Source organism: Camelus ferus, chromosome 9, assembly GCF_009834535.1.
Source record: "Camelus ferus isolate YT-003-E chromosome 9, BCGSAC_Cfer_1.0, whole genome shotgun sequence".
NCBI lineage: Eukaryota > Metazoa > Chordata > Mammalia > Artiodactyla > Camelidae > Camelus > Camelus ferus.
The window spans coordinates 22,411,674-22,424,634 of NC_045704.1; the positions used below are offsets into that span (position 1 = coordinate 22,411,674).

General features: G+C 43.2%; 1 protein-coding gene and 1 pseudogene across 1 annotated transcript in view; one reads left to right on the plus strand and one right to left on the minus strand.

The window, feature by feature from the left end:
• The first annotated feature begins 553 nt into the window (after positions 1–553).
• Positions 554–2,756, plus strand: LOC116665707 (annotated as a pseudogene).
• Positions 2,757–8,124: 5,368 nt separating this feature from the next.
• Positions 8,125–12,961, minus strand: part of UBA2 (ubiquitin like modifier activating enzyme 2) — a 28,943-nt gene continuing 24,106 nt past the window's right edge. The window contains exons 15-17 of the mRNA XM_032486172.1: positions 12,037–12,142; positions 10,463–10,599; positions 8,125–8,988 (exon numbers count right to left, since the gene is read on the minus strand). Coding sequence (XP_032342063.1) covers positions 8,807–8,988; positions 10,463–10,599; positions 12,037–12,142 — 425 coding nt within the window. The 3' untranslated portion in view covers positions 8,125–8,806. The remainder of the gene's footprint in view (positions 8,989–10,462; positions 10,600–12,036; positions 12,143–12,961) is intronic.

Here is a 12,961-nt window from a genome sequence, read left to right on the forward strand (position 1 = left end):
CGCTTCCCGCCGCCGCTCCGGCCGCGTCGCCGCATCGTCCGCCCGAAACCCGGAGCCCGCCCTGGGACCCCTGGGCGCGGGGCGGGGCGGGGCCGGGGCCCGGCCGGGGTCGGGCCGGGGTCGCTCCGCCGGCCACGCGGGTTCCGGGGGCCTCGGCGCTCCGCTCGGTGGCGCGCGCGGCGGAGGAATGTACACTCGGAGGCGCCGGGCCGCGCCCCCTCCTCCCCGCGGCCGCGCGGGGGCCGGAGGGACTCCTTTGTGGGGGCAGGAATGCGAGGAAGGAGACGGCGCTGCGGCCTCTGGAATGTGGGGGGAGTGGCGGCGGCGGTGGCGGCGGAGCCGCGGTGTCCGCGCTTAGCCGGGAGCTCCGAGGGGCGCCGGGGCTGGGCCGGGCGGCCCGGCCGTGCGGCTTGGAGCTGGCCCTCGTGGGGCGAAGCGGCCAGCTGTGGCGCCGCGGGGAGGGCTCGGGCTCCGTTATACGCCCTGACCGTCGGGCCTCTGGAAAGATCCCGGATTCCCGCGGGCTGAGCTGGAGGCGGTTCCCCCAATCCCGGCCGGAGAAATATGAGCAGCTGACAAACGTTTCCCACATCCTCCCCTATCTTACTTCCCAGCGCCGTCACGGTTTCAAGCGCTGGGCCGGACAAGTTCGACCTTGGGGAGAAGCGCTGCGCCTGCCTCAGGACCCTGGAGAACACTGCATCTCGGGCAGATGCGCCCCCAGCACCTCGCGTGACCCCAAGACCCCCAGCCTGTCCCGGGACCATGTTTCAGGCCCCGGTTTCAGGAGCCCCCACCTGCCTAATGGGGAAAGCGCCTTGTACTGGGAGCCGGGGCTGGATGGGGACTGGTCACCGTGCACAGCGCTTAAGGCCAGGCCAGGCAGAAAACAGGCCTCAGGCTAAGCCAGTGGGCTGGGAAGCCTCAGCTGGGACCAGCACGGGCAGTCACTAAGAGATGTGAGGACTCCTTTTTCCAGCACCTGCCCACAGGGTCTTGTGTGAGGTGCCAAGGGAATGCTCCTGAAAGCTTTTGCGCTGCCATAGGTTCTGGGAAGGGATGGGGCCTTGGGGACCACATGGTGGGGGAGGGGAACAAGAGGTGACTAGGGATTTGTCCCAAAAATCAGAAGCTACAAATCCCTTGCTATACATTTCAAACAGCTTGTAGTGAAGAAGAGTAAACCATTATCTGTCAGGTCCCGGTGGATACAGGTAAAAAACCCTGAGGGAAAGAGTTCTTTTATTTCCAGGCACCCCTCCCCAACAAGAGAATTCCAGCAAGGCACTCACAGCGTCTCAGGGAACATGGAGCCTGGATGGGGATGTCCTGGTGTAGACTGACCAGGGCATCCGGCCTCAGCATTGCTGAGGAGCTTGCTGTGGCCCATTCTCAGCTGGCACGGAAGCAGTGTCTCACCCAGCAGCTTCTCCTTAGCACCTCTCAGAGCTCGAAGAATTGTAACCCCCTACCCCCACCAAGCTGAGGGGGGCGGCAGGAAGGCACAGGTAGGGGCAAGCAGTTTTGGGGGAAGCAAATATCCAAAGGCATCATCTAGTAAAAAATGACCTTCCACTCTGAGAGAGGAAAATAAATCAACAAGGAGATATCATAATTCACTGATCACATTATCTACTATTTAAAAATGGAAATATCGGCCTGACTGGTGAAACTTGCATATATTCTACTGGTAATGAGTGTGAGTTGGTACATTCTGTCAGGAAGAGCAATTTCGTAGTATTAACCCTCACAAACAAACAAACAACACTCTTGAAAGCAGTAATGGTCCAAGAATCTATTCTAGGGAAGTAATCCAAAATGCAGAGAATTGTAGGCACAGAAATGTTTATCACATGGTTTATGTCATCTATACAGCGGTCCTAGGATCTCCAGCCTTCTGAAAAAGAGCCCAGAGGGAGCTTTCTGCCCTCAAAGTTACTTCTTATATATCTATTCTGTCCCCACCTGCCCGTTTAGAGCTTTCAAGATTTAAACAATAGGTGGAGGGTATATAGTTCAGTGGTAGAGTGCATGCTTAGCATGCATGAGATCCTGGGTTCAATCCCCAGTACCTCCATTAAAAAATAAATAAACCTAACCCTCCTACACCACCCCCCAAAAAAGAAAAGTAACCCGGAAGAAAAAAAAAAAGAGTAACAAAAAAAGACTTTAAAAGTACATTAGAGTCCAGGATTAACTCTAACAAGTAAAATACACTACTTACTCTAATAGTAGTTAGATACCTAGATAGAAAGAACAACCAGCACCCACAAACAGGAACAGAAACAACCTCAAATGTTTGCTTTCTCTCTCGTTGGCAATCTTGGCAGCTGTTCTTGGCTGGGGACTGTCTCAAACCTAAGACAGGAAGATGGTGGCAGCAAAGACAAAAAAGTTGCTGGAGTTGATCAACTCTAGGCTCCCAAACATCATGAAAGTGGAAAGTACTGCTGGGTACACTCTGAAAATGATCAGACAAGGCAGAGCTATGAAAATGATCAGACAAGGCAGAGCTAAGCCAGTCATTCTCCACAATTTCCCAGAGGAAATCTGAAAGAGTGCACTATGCCTTGTTGGCCAAAACTGGTGTCCATCACTGCAGTGGCAGTAATATTGAATTTGGCAGAGCGGGTAGAAAATACTACAGAGTATGCACACTGGCTCTCACTGATCCAGGTGATTCTGACGTCATTCGAAGCATGCCAAAAGAGATTGGTGAAAAGTGAATCACGCAAAATTTTTCTTAAATAAAATTGGCTGGGACTTGTTTAAATAAATAAATAAATTTGTATTTGAATGAATAAATAAAATGTTCGATGTTCAACATTAGCACAAAGTACTTCCATGAAGTGGGAAATACATTAAGCAATTATTTATAAATATATTTAAAATATGTAATGATGTGGGAAATCATACCATTATCACTGTAAGTGGATACATAGGAGGATTTGAAATTGTGTGCTGTCATGTGTATACTACCTGAATGTGTCCCAGACCCCATCTTCTTCTGTATCCTCACTAAAAAGCAGGTGAGTGTTTGATCTCAGGTTGCTGGCTCTTTCTGCCTGAGAAGTGCAATGGGGGACTCTCTGGCCTTTTTCTTGCTGGGTGGGGTGGTATGTGTAAATGTTTAACAGTCAGCACTCTGGGGGAGATTTGTACCAATTGGGAGCCCTGATTTACAGCATTTTCCAATACCACCATGGTCAATTTCAAACTACCCATATGGTGCCACTGAGCAGAGTTGGGACAAAATGGATGTGATCAGTTCTCAAAAGTATGAGCTGGCTCCAGTGGCCACTGCCTGGGTCCCACTGTTGGAGAAAGAAGTCTCAAAACAGAATTGCTGGGTTCTATCATCCTGTCGAGTTAACCAGAATCTTCCCTTTGGGCAAATGGACACAATCAGGAGGCCAGTACAGGACATGTTCAATCTAGTCTTATACCAAGTCCTAAACCACCATCTTTTCCTCCTAAGGCCCCAGAGGCTGATCCTACCCAGCCTCTGTCTACACTAATGCTGATTTTTTTTTTTTTAAAAAGAGATTTCCTGTTTTCTCTCCTTGTAATCTAGCTTCCATCAGACCCCCTTATCTGCAGTATCTGTATTTTCTGGACTTCAATTATAGACACATTTCAGGGGTTTTCTCACTGTCCTGGGAGGCACTCAGATGTCAATCAAATGTGGGCTGAGTAGCTTAGGTCACAAAGGAAGAGGGATGGCATGCAAAAACCACAGGGAATAATTGGTAGGATACACATTTCCTTCCCTCCCTCAGCTTTCAGCAGCCTTTACCTTTTTAAAACAATCATTCCTGGGGAGAGCAGCAGGAATCTTCCACCTGAAGCTCACTTGTACCCTTCCCATTTCAGTGCCTGGGGGCGAGTCCTCCCAGAGCACACAGCACCAGACCCAAGTTTCTGCCTAATTCACTGGGTTGTCCACTGGGAGCTGTGCTCAAAAGGGTTTTCCATCCCCTTTTTTCTGAGGCCCAGCTCTTTACACTAGGTGGAGTCCACTGACTTCCCCTGGTCCTAGTATTGCCCTTAGGCCTCTCTGGGGTGCAGGAGTTTCAAAGCATTAGCAATTAAAGCCATAGAGCGTTTGTTCCCCAATCTAAGAATCAGAATTAGGATCTGACAATTACAGCTTGCTTCCTTCATCAGGGAGCAGTAATCATCTTGGAAGGACCCTCAGTTTCCTGCCCTGAAACCTTATCCTGCACTCAGGAATGGGAATTTATGCACAAACATTACATGGCAAAGACCCTAGTCAGTCTGCAGCTCCATGAGGAGGAGCTATTTGAGGATGCCCAGATTCCTGCAGCCTTTGGACTCGCATATTTGAGCATGAGTTGGTATTGGTGACTTTCGGTGCTGCTGGAAGCTGCTGCTGGGACCCACTGGGAAGCCTGGCAACACACCAGAGGTGGGTCCTCAGTCCCTCATCCCACTACCTATTGCTGCCATAAGATGAGAAGGTGGGTTGGGTTTCTGTGCACGTCAGCCCTTTGTGTCGTACTACTTTCAAAGATTTCTACCAGGCTGGTTGGCAAGGTTTTCCAAGTGCAGGGTAGTGCAGAGTAGGGACGGACGCACGCGTGCGCGCGCACACACACACACACACACACACACACACACACACACGTACGTATACAATGAGTGAATGACAGTGTGCACAATGCCTACATTTTTTCTAAGACTGATCTGAGAATCAAAGTAAATTTTGGAAGATTTCTAAAAGCCTGGAGACCTTCCCGAAGCTCTGTATGAATTCTAGTAAAATTTTTGTTCAGTCTTTCCCTGTGCAGTAAGCCATCATTCGTTGCAAGATTTAAAACTTTAAAGCTGTTATGAGGAAGAGACATTTAGCAAAACTTCCAATGCTATTTTCCCAGGTGATAATTGGCTTCAAAATCTACATAAACTGCACAGCATTATTAGAGCCCTCTAGTCCAGCTCTGTTGCTTTTTATTTAGTGAGAGCAGTTCCAAAATTCCTTAAGTAAGTTTTTGGTTAGAATTTATTTTAAATCAGATCCAGGAAAAAAAGAGTTCCCCCTGTGTGCAGAATGCAAATAATGTATTCCCAGTATGAAAGTGTTTATAAAAATACTTCTCTAAATATAAAATGGTCAAATGGATTCTAGTCCTCAGGAATACAATTTTAAGATGCAAGGAGAGGGGGAGGGTATAGCTCAGTGGTACAGAATGTGCTTAGCATGCACGAGGTCCTAGGTTCAATCCCCAGTACCTCCTCTAAAAATAAAATAAACCTAATTACCCCCCCCCCCCCAAAAAAGATGACTCTTCAGGCAGTTGGAATAAAATGTTTAAAAACTAAATAGCGAGGGGAAAAAAAAAGATGCAAGGAAATAAGAGATCTTCACCACCTACCTCTACAGGCCACAATGACTAGAAACATTTGCCAACAATTTTCTTCCCTGATTTCTTTGGGTTTTTACTTTTAACAGTTTTAATTTTTATACATTATAAGAGGCAGTAGGAGGCTAACATTTGCCCATGTTCCTTGGCCACAGGGCAAGCCCACTTCAGGCACTTATGTCACAGGAACGATTGTGAACCAAATGCTTTCTGGCAGCTTATAAGTGGACCATTAATCAACTGGGAACAACTTGGTCTGCTTCTTAGTTCTCTGAAGGCTCAAATGAAAGAGACTTCTTCCTAAGTCACAGCCTAGCAACAAGGATGAGCAAAGCTGATTTCATCAATGTTGGACCCAAGCACTGCTGGTAACACTTTCTCATTCCAACTGGTATTTTAACAATCTTTATTATCTTTCCGATTTCAGTCATAGGATATATATTCAATACAAAATTTGCAAAAGTCACATAGGCACCAAAGGAAAATACAGAATATATATCTTCACTTTTATTATGAAAGTTTTCAGAAAAAAGTTAGATGGCACAATGAACAATGTATATGTGTTAATTCTGCTTTTCTTCTTTCCTGCATTAGATACTATGCTGAGCCATTTAAAAGTTGTAGGTATTTTGAGCTTCAATTCTTAACACAATAAGGACAGCGCCTTATATAACTACAAGAACATTACTACAGCTAAGAAAATAATTTCATTATCATTTAATTTATTCCATTTTCAAGTTTCCAATTGTCACAAGGTTTGTCACTAATTTTACACTTGAGTGCTAGAATGCCACACATTCTGTACTTGTCCAATTGTTTCCTCTTAATGTTTAACTTGTTCCTCTACCCCCTCTACTTCCTGTCAGCTGGAAGTCTAGATGCTAATAACTTTTTGTTGACCTCAGTGGTGGTGTATTCTGCGTATCACCATCTCATCAAGAAGCAAATTCCAGGTGTTCCTTAGCGATGTGAGGTCTGATCCCTTGACTACAGTGATGACAGATCAGTCCATTGTCAAGACTTGTGTTTTTCCAAGTTATCCATATGGCAACATTTGAGCACTGTGTGAAGATTCTGTTCCTCAGTAGCCTTTTCCTAAAGGTCCTGGCATCCATTGATGATCCTTGCCCGATCAGTTGTTTTATTGCTCAGGGTCTGTATTAAAATACTGAATCCCTTCACGGTTTGTGCCAAGGATGCACACTGACCTTTGGGACAATGGATTCTCTAGGTAAACTTGAGTTCCCAGACTGCTCCCAAAGAGGCTGGACAATGGTTTGTCAGACTGTGTTTCAGGCTGGAGCTGCTGGGGAAACACCTTTAAAAGAGACCTGCTCCCAGCTCCCCTTGAGAAGACTCACATGGGAAAACCATGAATACAAGGCTGGATCTAAGGTACCTCCACACTCCAGGGACTTGGAGGGAGCTTGGATCTTAGTCTAGCTGAGCAAGACCCCTGCAGTCAGACCTACTTTGCTGATAAACCCAGATTTTATAAAAAATACGTAGAAAATGAACAGAAACGGCTGGAAAAGTGGTAACAGTTGTTGCAGATGAAAACTGATCTGCCAAGATAGAAACACACCTCTACAGATGAAGCTGGCACCTGATGCCATGTACATTCAAATGGGAAAGAAAAAAACCAAACACACACAAAATGCCGGAAACACATTGTGACAACTGTGTCTGAAAAGGCAGGGTGATGGGTGAGGTTTCAAGGAATGCGGAGACTTTCAAAATTCAAATTTTCTGGAGAGCTTTCCAGATTTCAAAATTTCACAATTGACGGTAATCATCCATGATCAGTTAACTAAAACTTGCTTCTGAGAGGTGGTATTCCAGGATATTTCATTTTTATCTGTTACTTAGTTCTGTAATTTTGAAAATTTTCTTTCTGGAGGAAAATGAAACCTTCTGAAAATCTAAAGGCAAAATGAACCTCATATGCTCACAGGGTCGCAGGTGGGGATCTAGCCGCTGGATCTGAAGGCTGGAAGTCAGTTCACCCTGGACGCATCAAGCAGCAGCTCCTGAGGGCTGAGTCTTGTTCAACATGATTTTTCTGAAGGCTGCGATTACATGTTGAACTTACAAGTGGTACCAACAAGTAGGCTGGATGGCAGAGTAAGAATTACACAAGGTAGAACACAATGAACTATCACTTTGAAATTTCATTGACTGTGGCCAAAAACACCAAAAGCTGAGGCACAGAACGGGAGAAACAGCTTCATGGGTTTCTGTTACCTGAAAACTCTGAGCACATCTATGTGAGGAGAGCAGCCTAACGGCCAAGGCCTTCCCAGGTCCAGGGCAGAGACGTGAGTGCTGCTCATCCAGCACTGGTCTGGCCACATCTGCTGGCTGGACTTGGGCCCTGAGTGGTGCATGTAAGAAGGGACCTGAATGAACTGGGGGACAACCTAGAGAAGACTGCAGAATGAGGAAAGACATTCTCCCTGGAATCTCACATCCAAGACTCCAAGTTCCTAGGTATGAGCAGAGATCACTTACATATTCTCAATACAAGGCCAACTGTTCACAATCCAAATTTTAAAAGCAATACTGCCATCAAAAGCTTTCTTTTAGAAAGGACTCATCTATGGCAAACAGCAGAGGTCTCTTCCTTCACATTTTCTAAGTGGACTAGTTAATTTTCTAAAAGGAAAGGATTTCGCATGCTTGCAGTAAATACAACGTACAAACCCAGTAAGGCAGCAGAAACATGAGCCGTGCAGGCCTGTACTAACAAGTATGCAGATGCCATTTATTTGGTCCATAAGTACAGTATAGTCGGATTTGAGTTTTACAAAACATCAAATATAAATAACCTGAAACTGTAACAATACACAAAAATTGGCTTCTTACACAGACATACCAGGCAGTGCAAGCTGAAAACTTGAGTAAATTAACAATTGTTTTACATTAATATACATAGTGCCAGTTAACATGTAGAAACAATTTCAATGCATAGCACTCGATACTTCTTTGAATCTGTTTCAGTCAGTTAAGAGTATGAAAATGGTTAGATCTAGGCTAAAAATAATTCTTCTTCTAACCAAAAATAAAGGCATAATATTTATAACCAGGTATCAACTTTACTAAACCACAATATTTTAAAACTGTTAAATGATACCTAAGGGTATTTACATTAAAAAGGCAACATGCATTGTGTTGTTCCATCTCATGACTGGTTATGCACACACTTTGTTCAAAGGGTTTTAAAACTATATTCCTACTTTCAATACAGCATACTGCAATGTTTCTAAGAGTTCTAGCAAAATGAATGCTTTCAAGGGGAGCAGAATCATCTTCAAGTCACTGGTGTCAATTTTTTCCCTTTGGAACAAAGGACATAACAAATAACCCGGTTCTGCCCAGAAGGCCTAATGCAGTAAGAGGGTTCTGTGGAGAGGCATTTCCGCTCAATCTAATGCTATAACATCATCAAGCTCTTCTGTCTGCTCTGTGCGTGACCTTTTTGCACTGACATTCTCTTTCTCATCTAATTTCCTCTTGCGACTTCTTTCTTCTTCACTGATGTCAGCATTATTTGAAGGACCTTCTTCATCTGAATCAACTATGAGCACATCATCTTGCTCTTGTGCTTATTTCAGGAAAAAAGGAAAGAAATGGTTAAAAGTGTGGGAGTTATTAGCAGCTCACTAAAATTTTATACAAGTGAAAAGCTAACTCTTCTAACATAACATCAAACTGGAGAGTGGTTACCCGCAGGGAACCTTTGCTTTATACCTTACACATTTCTGTACTGTTTTACTGTTTTCTGTAACAAGCACCTATTTCTCTTCTAATCAAAACAAAAAGTTGTAACAAGCATTATATAATTCGAAGGAATTACTACAGTTCCTTGTTTCTATTTCTCCAACAGAAAAAGGGAGGGTGCATATCCCAATATTCATAGCAGTGGTAGTAATAATAAACAACAACAAAAACAGATAACAACACATACAGCACTTACAATGTGCCAGGAACTGTTCTGAGCACTTTGCACATAACAACTCATTTAATCATCACAACCACCCTATAAAGAAGATAACATCATTATCCGTTTTCCAGAAAAGGAAACTGAGGTACAGAGACTTGCCCAAGGTCACACACTAGCAGATGAGGTCAGGATTCAAACTCACAGCGTGGGCTCTACAGTGCATGCTCCTAATCTTACACTACAGTTGGTTTTGTGTTCCCCACTCCCCACACTCTGCTGAACCAACTACCTACCTTACTGCTACAGCCTCCAAAACCCACCCACGGTAGTGGATCAATAAATGCACATTTCATACCGTGACTTCTGAAAAACTATCAGTCCTTTCCTCAAAGGAGATGATGAATCTTTCTACTTTCAGAGGGGGGAAAAAGGGTCATGAACCATGGCCCACACACTAGACCATCTCAAAGTCCATCTTCAAATCTCTCAGAGAACATCAGAACCAAGAACCACCATATTCCAAAGAACACCAAAGATACCGGGTCGGAGAAATGAAAAGAGACATTAAAAATCAGTAACTTTTAGTCTTCTGACCCTAAAGAATGAAGGGGTGGGGGAGGGGTGGCTGGCAGTAAACACTGACATTAGAGCGCAATAAAGCACCAACACTGAAAACCCAGGGAAACAGCCTCTGATGCACTTTACCAAAGTCATACTGGTTCTGAGAAAACTGTGAAATGCTAAAATTCTATACTTATCAAGCATCTGTTCACTCTAAACAGTCAGGTGCACTGACCTGTTGCCCTCTACAAACAGGCATTCAAAATACAAAACTACTACTACTAAGAATGAAGTATCTTTATACACCAAAAAACTCACTAGCATTTCCAGTTGTAAAAACTAGCAAGAAATAACAGTGTGTCTATCTTCCATAAGAATTTTACCCAATCTTACATGTCTTCATAGTTCGTATAGTCAAAGATCCATTAAAATAATCAACGCCAAACCAACACACACCTCTAACAGTCCTGTGGAGTTCTATTTTACGGTCAGCGTTCATAAAATACTCAGCTTGTTTCTACACAGTCCTGCCTGGTGGGTAATTAACAACGTGCTGGCTGGGGCCGTGACTCACCTGTGGAAGTGGAAGGCTGAGCTCCGTCATCACTGCCATTGGTTATGCTTTTGGCAGCATCTTCAGCTTGTTTGGGCCCCACTTTTTCGGGGGCATCACCAACAACTTCAAATTCAACATCCTTTCCTAGGTCTTCACTGTAAGAGAACCACGCACTATAAAACTGGACCACCACTATGTCTGCTTACAAAAGCAAAGGCACACCGGAGACTGTTCTCAAAACTCAAACAATGTATATACTACATACACACCAAATATTTGGATTCCGATTGTCAAAGAGCTAAAAATCCTTAGGCGTTATTTCCTCAGTTATTATGTGAAAAGACTCGATACACTCTACTCTGATCTTGACCAGAGTAATTCAGTGTTTCGGGGGTAGAGTTTACATGGATTCAGTTTTCCCCCCATCTTTACAGGCAGCACCCTGCTTTTGTAATGAGTTCCCAAAACATGTATGAAAGTTTAATGCATGAAAGTCAAACAAAAGACTTACATGTTATAAGGGGGGGTTCTGTTCCCAGAGAGCTAAAAAATACGATAAAAAAAAAAACCCTAATTATGCCTCCTCTTTTAGACACCATCTGATAAATTTCCATTTTATTGTACATGCCCTTCCATTGTCTTTTCTCTCACAGCTGAACGCAAGCACACCACTGACATCCAACTGGTGTCTAACGGAGGCTACAGCTCACTCCCTAGTGATATTTATGACTCAACTGCATAACTCTGTGAAACTTTACTATTACTAATAACCCACATTCAGTCTTTCCTGTCATTTTATGCTTTTTATAAACCAAGCATATACAATGTAAAACTCTCACAACAGCTACCCAAGCTCTCTATGTTTGAATACAGATAACAACACTGGCAAAACAAGTGGACGCAGGTGGCAGCCTTTCCATCTGTTAGATCTGTTAGATGCTACCAACAGTCCCAAGGCAGGGTGCAGTTCAGGGGTATCAGTAAGCATGTACCACAATGCACCTTGTTCAACAGAAACATACCGAAGTGGAGGACCATCTGTATTTTAGCTGTGCTATAGGTATATGCAAATATCCTGTGATGCAACCACTTTGAATGCTTTTTATAAAGTGTGCAGGATGTAAAATAAAAATTAAAAAAAAAATGATTCAGGAATCTAAATAGGATAATCTTTAATGTTCTCTTATTGTTACAGATCGCAATGAAATATTTGTTTTATGGGAGAAATATTTCTCTCTTCTAATGAATCTTCAAAAATAATAAACATTTTAATTTTAGTTCAATTGTCAAAATGAACACACCCTTGATTATAACCATTCAAGCACCTGGATTTCTACCCTCTCTAGGTCTTTCTGATCAGCCACCACTGATGACAGTTACCCTTAAACATTTTTTTATCCTTTTTATTTCTGGATTCTCAAGTTTTCTGTAGGTCAAACCTCAGGAAACTTGGTAGCCAACTTACACCTTACAATATACATTGTGCAGCTTCAAATGAACAGGAGGGTTTAAGGGCAAGAAAACATTTTTTCTCTACTTTAAGTCTGTATATTCAAATAATCTCTTACACTCAAAATATTAACAGTTCCTACCTATGAAGGATGTTGATCAATAAAGTGTAGTCCTGAAGGAAGTCATCTGCTTGAAGTCGGCTCCCATTTCTAATTCCGAATTCTGATAATTTCTTGTGATTATTGGCTAGGAAATTTGAAAGGAATTTAGATGCTTTAGTTGTATCTCCAAGGAGCAGTCACATTCGTTTTTAAAAGGTAAAACCCCTGCTATAAACTGAGTTGTATCTCCCTAAAATTCATATGCTGAAGCGCTAACATCAGTACTTCAGAATATGACAGGACTTGGAAAGAATGGTTTTTAAAGTGGTAATTAAGTTAAAAATGAGGCTGTAGGAGTGGACCCTAACCCAACCTAATTGGTGTCCTTTTAAGAAGCCAAGGAGAGAGGCCTGAGGAGAAACTAAACTTGTCAACACTTTGATCTTAAGACTTTCAGCCTCCAGAACTAAGAGAAAATTAGTGTCTGTTATTTTAAAACTAGCCCACTAAAATATTAGGCACTCAGGAACTCAGCCCTGAACATACCAGTACTAAAATTACTTCAAGGGAACCAAACTGTAAGAAATTCTGAGAACCCTCTCCTCTCAAGCCAAATTAATCTGGAATCCTGGAGGAGTCAATAACAACTTTTAGAATTGTTCAAAACATATTCTACTTGCAAAGATGTTATCTATGACAAAGTCAACACATTACTTTTAGCAAATTTTACAATTCAGAAACAAGAGGAAACTGTTTATTTCAATGAATTTTTCAACATAAATTTCAACATTTCTCAATGGAGAGCCAGTAGGGCCCCCAAAATCTAATCAGTCCAAACTAGTCCTACCACTCACATGTCATTTCTGCTTCCTCTCAATGTCCCCAGTGTGCAGCACACCATGCTGCACATCCACAAGCACTTAGTCAACCGTTCTTACATGGATTTTGAATACTCCAGTGATGA